This window comes from Peromyscus maniculatus, chromosome 10, assembly GCF_049852395.1.
Source record: "Peromyscus maniculatus bairdii isolate BWxNUB_F1_BW_parent chromosome 10, HU_Pman_BW_mat_3.1, whole genome shotgun sequence".
NCBI lineage: Eukaryota > Metazoa > Chordata > Mammalia > Rodentia > Cricetidae > Peromyscus > Peromyscus maniculatus.
In genome coordinates this window covers 96650996-96670823 of record NC_134861.1, presented here as the reverse complement: position 1 = coordinate 96670823, position 19828 = coordinate 96650996, and the positions used below count along the sequence as shown (strand labels likewise).

General features: G+C 42.6%; 1 protein-coding gene across 1 annotated transcript in view; it reads left to right on the top strand.

Moving 5' to 3' along the window:
- The window catches only part of Hsd17b11 (hydroxysteroid 17-beta dehydrogenase 11), a 45386-nt gene that overhangs the window by 16658 nt on the left and 8900 nt on the right, over nt 1-19828 (top strand). The window contains exons 3-5 of the mRNA XM_006975424.4: nt 2417-2548; nt 3748-3854; nt 12978-13115. Of these exons, the coding sequence (XP_006975486.1) occupies nt 2417-2548; nt 3748-3854; nt 12978-13115 (377 nt within the window). The remainder of the gene's footprint in view (nt 1-2416; nt 2549-3747; nt 3855-12977; nt 13116-19828) is intronic.

Genomic DNA, 19828 nt, shown 5'->3' with positions numbered 1-19828 from the left:
AAGAAAGAAAGAAAGAAAGAAAGAAAGAAAGAAAGAAAGAAAGAAAGAAACTACTCGGGCTGGAGAGATGGCTCAGAGGTTAAGCACACTGGCTGCTCTTCCAGAGGTCCTGAGTTCAATTCCCAGCAAACACATGGTGGCTCTCAACCATTTGTAACGAGATATGGCGCCCTCTTCTGGCCTGCACATGCAGGCAGAACACTGTATACATAATTAGTAAATCTTAGGATTAGGAAATAATTAGGAAAGGAAGAAAGAAAGAAACTACTCAGTTTGCTGGGCCTAAGATGTAAGATGATAGATTCAAACCCACAATGTCCCTAGATAATCAATTGGGTTATTTAACAGGAGGAAAAAACCCTATTTGTATAGAGACAAAATTGTCATGTTTTACTAGATAAATATACTAAACATATATGCTCTAAATAAATATTTTTAAAGAAGGAAAAGTTGATAGTGTTTGGGAAAACAGTAATTTTATGGCATTGCTAATAATTTTCATACTGTGCTCTAGGGATGGGAGAGTTGCTATTGCAGATGGAGGACCAAATGCTGTTACTCAGCCCTTACTGCCTTCATCGCATCCTGATAGGATTCAGTCCTGACCACGAGACTTTGGCATGGCCACAGAAGCTTCCCTGGGCAGTGCTGAACCTTTGTTCCCTGGCAGCCTTTCTGTGTGAGGTTCTTTGTGGAGATCTGGAAGAGTCCGGGTTCTACCCTTTAATAGCCTAAACCATTCTATTGGTTCCTGTTTTTTAACTTTAAAAATGGGCCAACAAGAGTCCTTGCCTTGAAGTATTACGGAGAACATTAAATATAAAGAAGAATGAACTAATCCTAAATGCACAATCGAGCAAAGGCTTCCAACAGGCTCTTTGCCACTTTTCAGTCACCCAGCATCACCTTGGCACTACCCCAGATAATGGCAACTTGGTTCGGAGAAGTCAGCTCTTGCTTAGAGCCTAACGTACAGCACAGTGCTGTCCCGACTCTAGGGTCTGTGCAGTCAGGAAGCTTAACTACTCACAGGCTAAAGCAAAAGCTCTTATATGACCCTTGCCCTGCTAGGCCTGCTAGAGCCATGGTGCTCCCATGTTATGAAAAGGAGTTTCAACTCCAAGAGTCTGTGAGCATCTGTTTACAGGTGCTATCAGTGATTACAGCAGAACCCAGAAGATGCCAGCAATGCCATGGAAAAATGTATCACCAGAGGTTCAGCCTTCACTGCTCAAAGGAAGCCTTGTACAGCCCTTGGCAGCCAGCCCTGTTATTAGGGTTATACTTTGTCAACTGAAATCATTTTACCTTTGAAATTTGGCTTCAGTGGCTTATATAAGCCCTCTCTTATAATCACTTTAGTTTCTCAAATGTTCTTCCTTTTGAACTAATACCAAAGAGAGAAGCTAATTATCAAGAGGAAACACTTACATGTTAGAAACCATGTATGTGTAATTTTTTGTTGGTGCTTTTATTTTGTTTTGAGACAGGGTCTCACTATGCAGTCCTGGCTGGCCTAGAACTCTCTCTGTGTATTGTATTATACTCAAACTCACAGAGATCCACCTGTCTCTGCCTTCAGAGTTTTGGAATTAAAGATGTATACTACCATGCCCAGCTATTTATAAAATATTTAAATTATGTACCTCATATGTTTCCATATTGAGATCTTCTCAGACTCCTCATAAGATCAAGAAAAGCATCTACAAACATATCCCTTGGACATAGGTATAAATGGATATGTATTGATGATATAATAATAATAGTAATAGTACATTATAATTTGTACCAGATAGCTGCTCATTTACATGCTCTTTCATTGTCCCACAGTAATATAACGAGCTACATTCTTAACTCTATTCTAAGAGTAGCAATGGAAATTCATTTAAAGTCCAGACAGTGACAGAGTCAAACTCAACTCAAGGCTAACCAAAACCCTACTCCACATCCTACGCCTTTGCCACCCACCGGAGAATGGCTGGTGGGCAACAGAACAAAACAATCACGATAGGAAGGAAACAGATGTGTTAACAGTGTAGCCAGTTTTACATAATTTCCTGTAACCTGCCCTAGAATCTGCTAATAAATTTAACTGATTTCTGCTTACCTTTAGAAGAAGCATTTCAAAATCAATGCTGTTTATCCAAATATCTCTTTAGCCATAATCAACAGAGTAAAGCTAATAGACTAAATTTCGAAAGAATTCTAAACAGAGATGTTTTGGATGTAAGTACGTAAAATGAGAAGGATCTTTTACCCCGTGTTGGTCTATAGATAACGAAACTACTTTTTTTCCATGCCTCGTAGATAAAAACATATGCTCTTTTAATAGTTAGTATATTCAAATCTACAGTCAAACCACTTAATGAATATAATTTTCTCTTTTATGAATATAATTTTTCTTTTGATGTTTAAGGTAAAGGAAGAAGTTGGAGACGTTAGCATTCTGGTAAATAACGCGGGCGTTGTCTACACTTCAGATTTGTTTGCTACGCAAGACGCTCAAATTGAAAAGACTTTCGAAGTCAATGTGCTTGCACACTTTTGGGTGAGTGTGATTTCTTTTACAAAATACTCAAAGATTAAGAGTTTCTAGCCAGGCGGTGGTGGCGCACGCCTTTAATCCCATCACTCGGGAGGCAGAGCCAGGCGAATCTCTGTGAGTTTGAGGCCAGCCTGGTCTACAGAGTGAGATCCAGGACAGGCACCAAAACTACACAGAGAAACCCTGTCTCGAGAAACCAAAAAAAAAGAGTTTGTTTCTAATGATATGACTACATTTTACCAACAGTTGCACCTTCCAAAACTAATAATGAAGTAAGTCATTGTAAGTTTCAGGTATCTGTGAAGCAGGAACCTGAAGGACCATTTTGCCAAGCAAAGTTCAGTGGTCATGTTTCTATGGGTCCTGTATGTCCAGTCGATCAAGCAGTCCAGGCAAGAACAGTTTCTTGCCCAAATGGCTATTTTTGCCAAGTGAAGATAAACTCCATATGGAGTGTCTTCAATGCCCGTCCTCTTCTCTGAAGTAAATCTGGTGCTGTCAGGAGCAAACATGTCTCACTGTCCAGAAAGTCTAAATTTTTAAAAATATTTTAAATGCCATATTTTGTAGGTCTTTGAAGTATTTGAAGATTACCTATCTATCTGAAATATATCTATGTATACCTAGAAGACTTAACTAACATGGCTACAAATATGATTATTATAGATGACTAATATTAATCTATTAATTATCCATTACAATTTAAATGAGCTGTACAAACATAACACCTTAAACAAGAGTAGAAATATACACACAGTATAACAAAATTAACTTTAAATTTGTATCAATAAGCTAAAATCTATACCAATGTAAAACATTTTAAACAAGTTGCTCTTTAAAAGTAGGTTCATTAATCTACCCTTTCATCCTATCATATCTATATCATATCCCCTTTTCTTCTTAAGAAAGAGATCGCATTTATAATCAACCTGATTTAAATAAAATACTTTCACCAATAGGTTAGAAATATGAGCAGTGAGCAGTTCAAAGAGATGGGTTCTCAACACTCTGAGCTTCTCTTGTAGTTATTCTGATGTCATGTCCTGTCCATTTTTCTGGGCTTGTGCTTGGCAATAAGGTGTCTTCATTTATATCAGGAACAATGTTTGGAGAGCTTATCTTTGTTTCAAAATATTTTCTATGAGCCTGTGAACCAGAAATAATATATGGTTTTTCTTTTTTTAAATAAAAATTATTTCTAGACCACAAAGGCATTTCTTCCAGAGATGATGAAGAACAATCACGGCCATATTGTCACCGTGGCATCAGCAGCTGGGCACACGGTGGTTCCCTTCTTGCTGGCTTACTGGTAAGTGAGTGCTTTTCCTCCACCGACTTCTGAGCTTGATTGTTTGCTTTTATTTCTTATTATTTTGGTTATATCCTTGGAAACTTTTATGTAAGATGCACACATATATAGAAATAAATTACCCACCTACCTATTTGTACTTATATCTGCATGTTTCCACACATCTATAGGTACATGTATGGATACATATTATTGTTTTTAGAGTTTAGGCACTTAATCTTTCTTACCCTATCTAATGAGGACTATCATCATCATGATAATAGACTCGAAGTTGCCCAAAGAGGAAGAGCTTCGAAAAGTCTTGGGGTTAACAGTATCATCAACTGCTAAACCCTTTTTAGTTCACCTCAAAAGCTGTCCTGGAGTTCTCTGGAGTCCCTGGTCCATTTATGAGACAGTCACTTAAAACATTTCCCATGCCTTCTAGCAATAAAGAAGCAACAGAGTAGTGTTTCTGCACCATGGAGATGGCGTAAAATAGCTTACAAAGAGGAATGGCCATGTTTATAAGTGACGAGGGTGTCATCTGTGATAACTGTAACCACAGAGCAGTGGGTAGACCTCTGTCTGAGCTAAAGCTCTGTGGTTTCTGAACCTTTCAGACCCGCACTGGAGTCTCAGCTGTCAGCTTCGTCTGTGAGCCGGTCATAACCTTCACCTGTTTGGAGTCAGTCTTTTCTCTGGACTGCCAGCCCCCAAATCATGACCCAGAGACTTAATATTAATTATTAGCTTAGCTTGCCCCACCAGCTCTTATAACTTAAATTAAGCTATGTGCTACCACATGGCTCGTGGCTTTTACCTCTCCTCTTCCATGCCCTGCTTCCTCTGCGTCCAACTGGTATCCCCACCTTCCTTCCTCTCCGGGTCCCCTCTGTCCCCAGAAGTCCTTTTTCCTGCCTAGGTATTGGCATTCAGCTCTCTATTAAACCAATCACAGTGAATTGTGATCTTCACACAATGTAAAGGGATATTCCAGCTCAGGGCTGGAGTTTTCGTAGACACTGAAGACCTCCACCAGCAGAAAGCCAGGTCATCAGACGCTGGTGACAAGCGGTCGACTGAGCCTGGATGCTTCTAAGTGAACACACTACTTTCTTTTTCCTTCTTTCTTTGTGCTTCTCTCTCTCTCTCTCTCTCTCTCTCTCTCTCTCTCTCTCTCTCTCTCTCTCTCTCTCCTGTTTCCTTCCCCCTTCTCTCCTTCTTTCCCTCCCTTCCTCCCTCATTTTTTATTTCTTGAGACAGGGTGTCATGTGGCCAAGCCAGGGATGGTCTTGAACTCCTGATCTTGTGTTGAGCTCCCAAGTCCTGGGCTTACAGGTGTGTGCCAGTGTGCCTGGTCTCTGCAGTACTGGATCACACCCGGGGCCCTGTGCATGCCAGGTGAGCACTCTACACTGAGCTACAACCTGGCCCTGGCATGGCCTTTTAATTGTAAAGCTTTTTAAAAGCATAATAATAATGAAAAATGAATTACTTCCAAGTAGATGCATCCATTAAGAAATAATAATTTTTAAAAAAGCCACCACCCCTGGAGCCTTTTAGTGCTCTTCCTAGTTACCACCACAGACAACCACAAACCACCTGTAACAACACAGGTTAAATTTGCCTGGTTTTGATCTTTATGTACATGGAATCTAACTGTATTTGCGAGATGTGCCCATAATGCCATTAGTGGCTATTGTTTGATCACACATAGTTTTGTATCATGTGACTATATGGCAACCTGTCTTCCTGTTCTACCGTTATGAACATCTGGGATGTTTCTAGGATAGGATTCTTATGTGGTAATGATGTGAGCATTGACTAAGCATTGACTGGCTTAGGACCTTAGGCTAAGCTGCTTACCTCTTCTGTGCTGAATTTTCCTCATTCATAACATAGTTTAATAACCGTGTCTGATGTAAATCCCGCAACACAATGAACTTAGCACTGACTCTGGGATCCTGAGATTCCTCAGTATCTGAAGGGTACCTGCTGGAATTTCACTTCCACTTCTGCATATTCACAAAAGACAATAGGGCCCCGCCTCTCGGCTCCCAGAATATGGCCACTGGAAACTGATTCTGTGATCTCCAGTTGCTCTTTGTGGGATGAACGAAGGAAAGACGGAATTACTGGTTCTTTTCTCTCTAACGGAGCCCTCACCTATCAATGTAGTTGGTTGTCACAGCAACAGAATTTCTTATAACTCTCTGACCGTCTTTCTCGGGAGAAGATTAATGATACTTGAGGAGTTATAGCTGAACAGTTTCAATGATTAACATGAAATTACATAGTGACAAAACTGAATTCATAGTGAGGAAGAACAAAGCTGTTTTGATTCTTCCCTAAGATGATTTTTGATGTTTGTTAAGTGGTTTTTTTAATGGTATCTTGATTTTTTAATATGATATTTTATTAAGTCTTTGAGAATTTCACGCATTGTATTTTGATCATATTCACAGCCTCCCATTTCTCCCTCTAACTTCTCCCTGATCCACCCACTTCCTTGAGTGAAAATAATAAAATAAAAAGGAAAGGACATGACTGTTCCTAGGTATGGTGGAGGAGAAAGTTTATTATAAATGTGTTGGAGAGCAGAGCCAGAGGCAGAGACCTCTGGGAGAGCCCACAGTGGACATGTGTAGTCAGAAGTTTTCCTGTGTTCCATGGCCGCTGGGTCTCAAATAAACACACAGAGGCTTATATTAATGACAAACTATTTGGTCTATAGCTCAGGCTTATTGCTAGCTAGCTATTGCATCTTAAATGAACCCATTTCTATTCATCTATGTATCACCACATGTCTCATGGCTTTACCTGAATTCCATTACATCATGCTTCTTAGGTGGTGGCTCCTCTCACCCTGCCTCTTCTTCCTCCTGTCTTGGATTTCCTGCCTGGCTGTCTCCTGTGTTGCCATAGGTCAAAGCATCGTTTTTGTTAACCAATGGTAGCAACATATATCCACAGCATACAGAATGACCATCCCACAGCAGACACGACCCTTAGCCATGTTAGGAGAAGGTGGAGGAGAAAGGGGAAGGGAGGGGAAGGGAGAGGACGGCTGATCAAGAGGGGCAGCCTGGGCCGAAGGACTGGCCAAGAGACTGGCATAGCCAAAATGGTGGGATTATATAGGGAAGGGCAGCCCAGCCCCTGCGCTGGAGAAGTTTAGGGTGTGGGCGGGGCATGCCAGCCATACCCTATAACAGATAGGACTGAGGGATGCTGGGAGAACTTGGCAGCCAACATCTGTCCTGCTATGTTAAATAGGCACCTAAGCTTGTTTGTCCTGTGTTTAAGACCCAATACTCCTTCCCTGCTCCCATTTTCAAAGCTGATTTTTAAAAGAAAACAATTAGCTTGGTAATATATTTTGTCAACACACATAGCCAGTATTGGAATACTCAACAAAACTGAATGTGAACATTAGCTTACAATGAAATGTTGCTTAAAACATGACTGGAAGCCAGAAATAATAATCCTGACTATAGTGAAGAATAGAGGTAATATTGCAAAGGGTAGGGGGTAGTCTACTCACTTTTAGGTTTCCTATAATTGTATCTAGGTTCACCCTGAAGTTCAAACCTACTCTATGTTGATGCAACATTCTGAAAATCTCTCTTACATCCTCAGTGACTGGAACTTAGGCAGGACCTCACAGCCAGAGTTAACAACACACCTTGAGGTCACATGAGACTGCCATCCTTCTGTGGACTCAGCCTGTTGAACCTCCCTGTCTTCGTTGGGGTTACTAATTGCTGTGGTGAAACACCATGACCAAAGCAACACAGGGAGGGAAGGGTTTGTTTGGCTTACACTTCCACATTACTGTTCATCACTGAAACAAGTCAAGGCAGGAACTCAAACAGGGCAGGAACCTGGAGGCAGGAGCTGATGCAGAGGCTGTGGAGGGATGCTGCTTACTGGCTTGCTCCCTGGGGCTTACTCAGCTTGCTGTGGTATAGAACCCAGGACCACCAGCCTAGGAATGGCACCACAAACAGTAGGCTGGTCCTCCCCCATCAATCACCAGTTAAGAAAATGCCTTACAGACTTGCTACAGCCCAGTCTTCTGGAGACATTTTCTCAGCTGAGGCTCCCTCCTTCGATGACTCTAGCTTGTGTCAGGTTGGCGTAAAACTACCCGGTACACTGCCTTTAAGAGAACAGTGTCCAACCAACCTTAGTATCCTTGGATTTTCCATGTAATCAACTTGTATAACCTAAGTCAATGCATAACTGCAATCTTAACTCACTCTTCCACGCCCCTGGTCCAGAGCAATGCTTATGAATCATTTGCTGAAAGCAGCAAATACAGAAGTGGAAATCAGCTTCCTAAAATCTACCGTAAAGGCTGAAAACAACCACTTATGGACATGGTTGATTATCAATGATGTTTGTTATCTGGGTCAGTCAGGGTCAGTCAGGATCAGTCGGAGCCAGTGACCTAATCCCTTGTAAATGTATGTTAAAGGTTTCTGTAGAGTATCTGATCCCTTCCCTATGGAACAGCTTTCTGTGCTGTTCAGCGGATGCAGAGCAGACCCTCTATTAGACACACACAATCACTCAAAGGCAGAAGATATAGACCTAGGGACAGTTCACAGCCTTCAGGCGGATGCAGACTCATACAACAGTCAGAGGACAGGAGACAGAAGGAAAAGGAAGTAGAAAATCCAAATCTGGGCTTGATCCTGACTGACAGACTCCAAGGGGAAGTACCGTGTCTTAAAGCCACACTGACATTATTGGTGGCTCAGAGTTAATCACTGATGCCTGTAATCCATGCATACCCTTCTTCTTCTAGACACTTGAGACTGTTAATTCTGAGCTGTTTTTGCATTTTTGATTCACTTAAGGAAAAAACCTCAGAAAACAGATTTTAGTAAAAGAAAATTTATTGATAATTTCACCAAACTCAGATAACCAAGTTAAGCATTTGGCACAACTTTTTGGACACTTTAAACACAGTCACACACATATGAAAAACGCTGCCTTTAGTTGTGTCTGTGGTGGTGTGCACCTGCAATCTCGGTATTGGAGGTCGAAGCAAGAGCATCAGGGGTCTGTGAGTTCAGGGCCCGTGGGGGCTGTCTAGAGAGACGCTTTCAAAGAGCAAGGGCTGGAGCGGGAGAGTACTAGCCTAGTCTGTACTCGGTCCTGAGTTTAAAGAGAGGGAGAGGGGGAAGAGCAGGGAGAAGGAAAGAGAGAAAGAAAATCCATAGTTAGCCCTGTCTAGTGTCACTGAGGCAGAAAGATTACAAGTTCAAGACTAGCCTGGGCTGTATAGCAAGTTCAAAGCCAACCTGTGGAACATAGTGAGACTTTGTCTCAAAACAAACAAATGAGCTATAAAAAAAAACCCAACTGCAATATAGTCTTGCATTTTTAATTCAAAATTATTAGGTTGTACATAATATATGCCAGCACCATTTCCTTTCTTCTTTCCTTCCTTCTTTCCTTCCTTCCTTCCTTCTTTCTTTCTTTTTCTTTTTTTGAGGCAGGGTTTCTCTTTGTAGCCCTAGTTGTCCTAAAACTCATTTTGTAAACCAGGCTGGCCTCAAACTCACAGCGTTCCACCTGCCTCTGCCTCCCAAGTGCTGGGATTAAGGCGTGTGCCACCACACCCAGCCAGCCAGCATCATTTCCATTTTCTGTGACATGATACCATGTGTGGCACTACTCAATTATTCATTATTGTCAAGACTTTCTCAGGATTCTTTCAGTTACCAGAAGTAACAAAACTCCAGACCCAGGGAGGAGCCAGAGGCAATCTCTGGCAGGTTTCCTCCCTCTTGAGGATTAGCCACCAACAGGTCAACCGACCCGTATAAACCTCAAGCTCAGCAAGGCCATCACGTCCCCAAAGTGCCTTCAGACAAGTGAGTTCTAGGCTCCAGTGTCGACACCCACTTGGATCCAATGGTACAGATTTGACTGCTTGATAACTGGTGTGACCAGAGTGCGGGATCCAACGCCACCCATCTCAGACTATTTAAATCGTTCTCGGCGGTTCACTTTCATGAGCTTTACCCCAACATTAACCTTTAGAAACACAATTGATGGTTTCTGTGGTGTAAACTCTTGGCCGTGACCGAATCAAGGAGGAGGGCACCGTGAATTTGTTCAACTTCAATGAATTCGACACCCTTGTCAAACTGCCTTTCACTTAGGGCTGGTTTAACCCATGCTTCAGAAAACAGAAAGCTCTGACAGGTTTGTTTTAATCTCAATTTATTTTAAAAGCTCTTTAAAGAGTTTAAAAGATGGTTAGGCTCAATATGAGGAAATCCACCTGTATGTTGAAAGACAAACTGAGAAAATATGAATTTTCACATTATTTGACCGTTACTTATTAGAGAAAAATGCTAGTGTGTATATTCTATGGGTTATGACCGAAATGAGCAGGTTTATACGTCTGTTTCTGTTGATATTTTATTTCGTGGCTTTTCTTCTAATTTCCTTGAGTCTTTTTCTATTGGAACAAGCCTCTTATTAGTTCTTTTTTTTTTTTTTTTTTTGGTTTTTTGAGACAGGGTTTCTCTGTGTAGCTTTGCGCCTTTCCTGGAACTTGCTTTGTAGACCAGGCTGGTCTCGAACTCACAGAGATCCGCCTGCCTCTGCCTCCCGAGTGCTGGAATTAAAGGCGTGCACCACCACTGCCGGCCTCTTATTAGTTCTTAAAGCTTGCATTTTTTTTTTTCCAGTGAGTTTTGTTTTGAAGCACTGAGGATCAAAACTCAGTACCTCCCACATGCCAGGCCAGTACTCCACACTAAGAGAGGCCCCTTGCCCAAGCTGTTATATTTTAACTTTTTCTCTTGTTTATGTGTTGGAGATGTTCAGCCATTTGTGTGTGTGTGTGTTTTTTTTTTTGTTTTGTTTTTGTTTGTTTAAATTATTTTATTTTATGTGCATTGGTGTTTTGTGTGCATGTATCTCTGTGTGAGGGTGTCAGATCTTGGAGTTACAGACAGTTGTGAGCTGCCATGTGGGTGCTGGGAGTTGAACCCAGGTCTTCTGGAAGAGCAGTCAGTGCTCTTAACCACTAAGTCATCTTTCCAGCATCATGTTTTTTGTTTTTTACTTGATGATTTGGACAGAAGCATATCACCTTTAGGTTGTAGGATATATGGGTCTGATTTATTGATTACTTTTTTTAAAAGGTTTTTTTATTTTTAGTTTTTTGTGTGTGACTGTTTTGCCTGCCTGTTTGTATGTGCACCACATGTGAGCCTGGTGCCTGGGGAGGCCAGGAGAGGGTGTTCCAGCCCATGCAACTGGAGTTACAGACGACTGTGAGCAGCCATGTGGGTGCTGAGAACTGAACCCCGGGCCTCTGCAAGAACAGCAAGTGCTCTCCGGTGGCCCGAGCCGCCCCTCCGGCGGCCGATCTGCCCCTCCGCCGAGCCAAGCCGCCCCTCCGCCCCTCCGGCGGCCGGCGGCTCTCGCTCCCGTTCCCAGTTTGGTTCTATCACCGTCCTTTGCATCTCGAACCTTGACTTCCGCTCTGGTAAACCACACTCATGAAAACACCTACGTCACGGAGTTGTTGTGAAGTTTAAATGTAAGAAAGCATCTAATTAACGGGAGCAGCTCCTGCCCTACATTAATTAGTCTTAGATGTTAACACCTTTATTTGTGACGTTTTTCAGTGTACCAAGGCTTTCCAACTCATCACTAAAACCAACAGTATTTCATTTACAGTGCAGTGTGTTTCTAGGCTTAAAAAAAAAAAGAAAAAGAAAACTCCCTACAGCTTTCTGTTTTTCAAAGTACAACTTAATTAACAAGCATGTATGGAGACCTTGTCTAATTTCTTATTCATAGAGATTTAAAAGCATAAACCATATGGTTATTAATATCACTGAACTAAACACTTGAGGTGACAGATTTTATGTTACATGTCTCTTATGACAGTTTTTAAATTAGTAATGTAAGATACCAACAAATGATTGAGTTATATAACTTTATATACTTTAATATAAAATATAAAGTATTATATGCTTTAATATAAAATTTAAAGTATTATATACTTTATATTTCAATAAAGCTCTTTTTAAAGCTACCTGGAAAAATAAAATTCCATTTAGAGTAGTTTCGCAATATTTCCCAACGAAGATGTTTTTGTAAGAATTGCTTTGCACCCTGATTCGTTTATTTGACAAATATTTACTGAGTACCTATTAAGAAGCCAGTCCTAGGCGAGGCCCTGGTGACTCATTTGTCACCAATATAGTCACGGAGAGGATAGTAAAGGTGTAAGAGAAAAGGAGCTGGGGGGGGGGTTCCCGCCAGTCAAGTGCTGGGCTGGGTTGACCACACAAACTCAGGAACGGAGTTCAGATCCCCCTGCCTCCCTGGCAAGCCAGCCCAGCAGCACAAGCCTACGCCTACATCCCAGCCCTGGACAGGCAGAGAGAGGATCTCGGGGGCTTGCTGACCAGCCAGTGTAGCCAATGGGCAAACTTCAGGTTCAGAGAGAGACCCTGTCTCAAAAACTAAGGTGAAGTGCATTCATAATAATAATTAAAAAAAATCAATGTTAAAATCTTGCCTTTACACAAATATATACACATGGCACACATACACACACATACATGCATACAGTTTCAGGAACAGGTAATTTTTTTTTAAATTATATATACAAAAAAAATAAACACAGTCAATGTTTCATTACAAATCTGAAACATTCTGTCCTAGAAAGCTTAAGAGTGTTGTATAATGGGGGGATGGGAGGAGGGGGGACTCTGAGGAAGCTAAGCTGTGACTGAAAGGAAGAATGGGTATGTACAGAAGAGCTTCCCACTGAATCCCATGACTGTTTTAGAATAGATAATGAACAGATTTACAGTGACCTGGAGCTTATGGAAACATCAATAGTGAAAGCAAACGGTCCACAAGTCTCCTGTCAGCTCACTTAATGCGCCGAAATCCAGCCGATTAGGGGTGTGACACGTAGGAAGTACTGTGTGCCATGTGCCCGTGGCTTTCCCGTGCCTAGGAATTTACCTTTGTGCTGCTCTGGGCCACTAAATCTACCCCAGGCCTGTGAGGAGGGGTGCCCCCGCGTCTGGTCGCCTAACCACAGGACCACAGTGTTCTTGAATCCGCTTGTAAACTGCCTTCTTTCAGTTCCAGCAAGTTTGCTGCTGTTGGCTTCCACAGAGCCTTGACTGACGAGCTGGCTGCCCTGGGAAGAACCGGCGTCAAAACATCGTGTCTCTGTCCTAACTTCATCAACACGGGCTTCATCAAGAACCCGAGTACCAAGTAAGCTGGGACTGCAGCGAGAGCGCCGTGCGGGCGGTTGCTATGGATCTCATTCTGCGGGGTGGAGGGGGCTCCTGAACGGATTAATCCCTGAAAGAGCCGACATCCGATGCTGTCAGTTCACCTTGCTTTCAGACCTTGTCGGTTGTGGGAAAACAGGTGCGGAAACAAAGGACGCGCGGGGAGAGCGTGACTGTAACGCAGATCTGAATGACGCAGGTGAACGGCCTAATCTTTTCTTTCTGCCACCCTGGATCAGCGGTGTCCAGACGCACAAGGACGTTTGTGTGTTCGGAGTGATTGGGACAAACGCTGGTCTCTCCAGCCCCAGAGATGACTTACGTTGTTTGGTTGAGGTGGGGTAGTGGTGAGGATGCTGCCTGGATCCCTGGTCAAAAGCCACGTAGGTGACTCTGGTGCTAAGGTGTGAAAAGTTCTTCTCTTGGTGCGTTTAGAAGTTATCTTCCAAAATGAGTTCCAGACCAACTGTTTCTTTGGTTAAGAAAACAATCCTAGAGAATCAGTGCTAGGCATCATTTTTCATCTTTCATCTCTTCAGCATTAGCTTTAATGTCTTAATGATCATAATGCAGGTCTGATTACGTAGCTCTGACTAGCCTGGAACTTACTATGTAGACCAGGCTAGGCTTAGTTCACAGATATTCACCGCCTACCCCACCTCTACCCCAAGTGCTGGGATTAAAGATGTATACCACCATACCTGGCCCATAATTGCATATTTTTAAGATTCAAACATTATAGGAAAATACTAATGGAAAAGATCCTCTTTCAAATTTCCTTCATTGGCTGGGCGGTGGTGGTGCACTCTTTTAATCCCAGCACTCGGGAGGCAGAGGCAGGTGGATCTCTGTGAGTTCGAGGCCAGCGTGGTCTACAGAGCGAGATCCAGGACAGGCTCCAAAGCTACACAGAGAAACCCTGTCTCGAAAAACCAACAACAACAACAACAAAACCCTTTCCTTCATTGGTAGGACCCTCTATTAACACCGAATAACATCTTTCTAGACAGCTTTACAGGTGTTAAATGAAAGTATAAACTTTATTTTTTAACTGAGGTAAGACCTCACCAGGTGGACCTGGCTGGCCTTGAACACATCCACCTGTCTCCGTGTCCCCAGGGCTGTGATGAAAGGTGTTAGATACTGTGCCTGACAGAGTTTAAGTCACACTCATGAACTTTATAAATAAAAGGAAGCAGCATCACGTCCTGAGCGTATCTTCTTGACCGTGCACGCAAAGGATTGTCAGCACCGTTGACTGTGTGCAGTGTATAGTCTACCACATGCTGTTTGGAGCCTGTTTTCAGAGTCATAAAATTCAGAGCTTTAACGTAAATGATATTGGTTTTCAGAATAATAGGGTCTTCTGGTGATGATTTTAGGATTGACTAAATTGTTCAGATTTTTAAAACAGCAAGACTGTAATGAGTATCTTTGTGTATGGGTATTTTCAAATTTGGGTAATTATTTCCTTCAGGTCGATCCATGAAGGGTCATTAGTATATCAAATCAAATACTTAGAAATTGTCATTATTCCTACACAGTGCCCCTCCAGAAGTGAGGCACTAGTTGATGGTCTACCCACAGTGAGGACAGGTATCTTACTCCTTCATCAGCCTCCTTCCTGCTCACTTTTTAAATCATTGCCAACTCCAGACATGAGTAATCTTTATATTAATAACTGCTTTCATGGCTCATCTGTTTCCTGTATCTGCTCCCTTTTCTAGGGGGCTGCAGAGTTTTCAAGCAAACAGCCCTTCGTGATTCTGAGATCCCTTTACATGTCACATTGGTTGCCACCCCCATGGCCTTTAGGCTCCATGAGGTGTTTGGAAAGGTCTCTCTCATGCCACACTTATATCCACCCATAGCACTTTCTAGTAGCTTGGGTGGGAGGAGATGGGGCGACAGGGCTAAGGACCGGGCCCAGTGCTCTGCCAGGGAACGCCATGTTCCAGTCCTTTCGGTAGACTCTTATGGCTGTACCTTTTACATTTAAATCTTTACCTCAACTTACTTTGGCTTGAGAAAGAACTGAGGTCACAACACAGCCTAATTGCTTTTCCCAAATAGTTAATGAGTTATTCTGTTCTATTGTTTAATAACTCATTATTTCCCTCACTGGCCTAAATTTATATCATAAATTCATGTATGTACTTGGCTATGCATTTGGATTCTCTATTTGGTTATATTGATAACATAAAAATTTTTAGCTTATTCTGCACCCTCCCCCCTCACATTTTGTTCTGCTCTCTTCTAATTTGGCTGAACTTTGTGAAATGTATCTGAGATTAATGAGGAATATGTAGGTAATTCACTTAGGAAGATGGCACATTCCATCTTAAATTTATGGGATGGGTGGAAAGCCAACACTGGACCAAAATACGGAGCTGTTAAAAAGTCCCCCAGGGCCCATCCCACACATGCTCCTGCCTACAGCGGGATCGTGCCCCTGTGATGCCATTACAACTGAGAGCCTGGTGAGCCACAATGCATGTGACCTACCCGCCCTACCTAACACCACAGCCACACAGTGAGGCGGGGTCTGCTGTGCTCGCTGGAAGCTTCGGCTGCCCAGACAGAAAAACGCTGAAGTTAACCTTTGAAATATGATGTCACAGAGAGTACAGCCACCGTAAAGCAGAAAGATCATGACTGAGCCGTGAACCCTCCTAAGTCTATCTGTGGTATAAAAATCATTTTCTCTGTAGTTTTTCCATCGGGCATATTCATTGTCCTTGGGGTTATGTTAAATAAGGACATTTTCTTTCTTTTTTAAATGTTTTGTTTTTTAAATATTTTTATTATTTATGTATATGAGTGCTTTATCTGCATGTGCAACTTTATGCCAGAAGAGGGCATCAGATTCCACCAGAGATGGCTGTGAGCCACCATGTGGTTGCTGGGAGTTGAACTCAGGACCTCTGAAAGAACAGGCAGTGCTCTTAACCACTGAGACATCTCTCCAGGCCCTCTTTTTTCTTTTTAACCGAGGAGCGTCTGTTTTGTTTATTTAATTAATTACTTTGAAACCACTAAGTGGATTTGTTTTACAAAGCAATATGCAAGTGATACCAAACTAGTCACAACTTATGAAGATCTATACACTGATGCAATTTATACTAATAACAGATTGCCAGATGGTTCAGCAGCAATTAGGACTGGGGCTAGAAATGTAAAATTCACCAGGTGATGGTGGCGCAGCCTTTAATCCCTGTGCCAGGGAGGCAGAGGCAGGTGGATCTCAGTGAGTTTGAGGCCAGCCTGGTCTATAGAGCGAGTTACAGGACAGCCAGGGCTGTTACACAGAGAAACCCTGTCTTGAGAAAAAAAAAGGGGAGGGGGGAAGGTATATAAAATTCATCATGGTGAGTTACAGTGTGGTTAGAAGTTAGTGATGAAACCTTGTTTTGATTGGCAATCAAAGAGCCCTCCTGTCTTGTGGTCATTAAGTGTGATGCTAAGAATCTTAAAGTATATATTTTGCAGGGAAACGGTTGATAAAAATAGCATTTAGTCAGATCATCCAGGTTTCCTAAAACCATAGGCTGATGCACATTTAGTGAAGTTATAATGTCGGTAATACATATAGATACATTTTACAGGATGTTAACTTCAAAGATGCATAAGAAATTATATTTATTGTTACAGCTTGAATTTGTAACAAACACTTTACACCTCCCCATCCCCACTCCCCCGGCCCCCGCACCACCCCAGACATCTGCTTTTTGAATTTTTACTGGATGCTGGGGATGGAACTCACATCCTCATGCCCCACAGCAAGTTCTTTACTGGCTGAGCTGAGCGTCTCTCCAGCCCCTGCTTGCACATTCATATCACGTGTACATACACAACTGTATGTACCTATATACATCCTAGGAATCACAAGTGAGCGAAAGCATGGCTGGATTCACTTGATAAGATTATCTCCAGCTCCATCCATTTTCCTGTAAACAACGTAACTTCATCTTTACGGCTGAGAAAACTTCACTGTGTGCACACCACATTTTCTTTACCCTGTTGTCGGACACCTACGTCCTCTCCATCACTTAGCTACTACTGTGAGTAGAGCTGCAGTGAACACTGGTGTGCAAGTGTCTCTGTGTCAGGCTGGTGTGGAGTCCCTCCCGTCATCCTGGGAATGGTACAGCTGGACCTTATGGTAGATCTGATCTCCCTTCCGGTTCACTTCCTCACCAGCAGTGTGTGTGAGGAAAAGCAGAGCTTGTCCTGGTATTCTTAACGCTGACACGTCCTCACCTGAGCTCTGGTTTGCTTTTGGAAGCGCTGCCATGCTGACTGGGGGGATGGAAGCTCAGGGTGGCGTATTCAGTCTTTCTCTGGTGGCTGCTGAAGCTGAGCATCTTTTCCGTGTTTATTGACTGTTTGTACTTTGTCTTTTGAGGACTATCTGTTCCATTTACTTCTTTGCCTGGATTGGGTGTTTTGATATTTAGGTTTTTAGTTCTTTGTACAATCTAGATATTAATCTTCTGTCAGATGTTCAGCAAGCTAAGATTCTGTCCCAGTCTGTAGTCTGTCTTCACTTGTGATTACCTTTTTCTGTGCAGAAGCTTTTCAATGTCATGAGTCTCACCCCAAAATAATCTATGTTAAGACACAATTTTGTTAGGAAACAAAAGCAAGAATGAACCCAGGGGTCTTCTAGTAGGCTCCTGGAGTCCCAACACTCTGGAGGTGAAATCTCTGCCAGCCTCAGCAACATGGGAAGCCCTGCCTGAGCACAAGACAAAACAACAAAAAACAAAAACAAGCAAAAAACAAACAAAACAAAAAAAAAACCCAGAAACAAACAAAAAGCCCCAAAGCAAGACTGTCTAGTTCAAAAAGCCAGCTCTTAACTCCATCTGAATTAACTATTAAACCCTAATTTGACCCTGAAGGAAGAAAAGGGACAGATGATCAGTCGGGGTTGTGGAGCAGTTGAGAAGGGAGTCTTGTTCATTAAATCCAAGAGCAGGCATGCCGAAATAACACTTGCCACTTTCCTCTCTTACTCAGGATTTAGATGCTAAACTAACATTGGCATCTGTGTTCTTAAAAACCCCGGCTGTCTTTCAGTTATTAAAATCAGATGCTACATTTTAAAGCTGTTACTGGTTTAACCTCGCCCTGGGCTGGGCTGGACAAGGCAAGAGTGCCCTCTTCTGGCAGAACTGTATCCATACAAGAAATAATTACAGGACATTTTAAAAATGTGAATGGCAGCGTGTCCATCAGCCAAACACTTAACACTGTCTTTTTCTTACACCTTGAGGGCTGGGGCAGATGCTGTCTTGTTATCAGGTAGATGAGTCAACTGAGGCTTACAGATAATCTAGCAACTCACCCATGAGCAGCAGAATGGAACCTCAGACCTGGTTACACAGAGCCAGATTTCTCACTGAAGAAACTGGGACAGCTTCTACGTGGCTGAATTTGAAATGATGCGTCTCATGTTAATGTTGGTATTTAAATCCACTCTAAAGGGCATTCAGGTGTAGTTTATCGCTTCTGTGTTTATATATGTAACATATTGCAAAGAACCGGGCTTTCCATGACAGCTAGAGGTCACTGTAGTCTAAATTTATGGGAATTAAATATTATCATGCATTCCAATTAAGTTCTTGAGAACTAAGAATTATTTTTATTAAATAAACTGGGATAGTGTACTGGCTGGTTATGTGTGTCAACTTGATACAAATCACAGAGAGGAAGAAGACACAGTTGAGGAAAAACCTCCATGAGGTACAGCTGTAGGACATTTTCTCAATTAGCGATCAATGGGAGAGGGCCCAGGTGAGGCTGGGTGGTATTCCCTGGGCTGGTGATCCTGGGTTCTATAAGAAAGCAGGCTGAGCAAGCCAGAGGAGGCAAGCCAGTAGGAGGCATCCCTCCATGGACTCTACATCAGCTTCTGCCTCCAGGTTCCTGCCCTGTTTGAGTTCCTGTCCTGACTTCCTTCCATAATGAACAGCAATGCTGAAGTGCAAGCCAAATAAGCCCTTTCCTCCCCAACTTGCTTTTGGTCCTGGTCTTTCATCACAGCAATAGAAACCCTAAGGCAGATAACAATAGCATTATTTCAAAATAGTCACCTGCTGAATGCCAGAAGCTGTACTGCATACTTTATATTTGCCTCCATACTCTGCTCTAATCCTGCATGGCCAGGTACATCCTCTGGCCACAGTTTGATATATCCATAATCTCTCTGTCTCTGTCTCATCTCACACAGCCAAAGCTGGATTCAAACGCACTGTGCAGCGAGCCTTCCACTTGCTGGGATTACAGGCGTGAACCACTCCACCAGCTGGTCTTGCTCTAACTCTTATAACGCCTCTCTCTGTGAGATGGGTCAGCTTGCTGTCACTCTGACAGACAAAGTACCCGAGACAATCAACTTACACAGAGAAAGCATGTATTTTGGGTCACAGTTTTGGAGGTTCCCGCCTGTGATTGGTTGACCTCACACTTTGGGGCACATAGCAAGGCATCATATCAAGGTGTAGTACCTCACACCTCTAATCTTGGTGCTTCCTAAGCTGGGTATCTCAGGCTCCAGACCATCTTGGGCTTAAATACCAAGACCCAACGATTTCTGTCAGTTCTCCCTGAGCTACATAGTCAGACCATGTCTTCCATAAGCAGTCTTGGGTACTGACTGAATTTCTTTTTAAAGTCCTGCTCCATTTC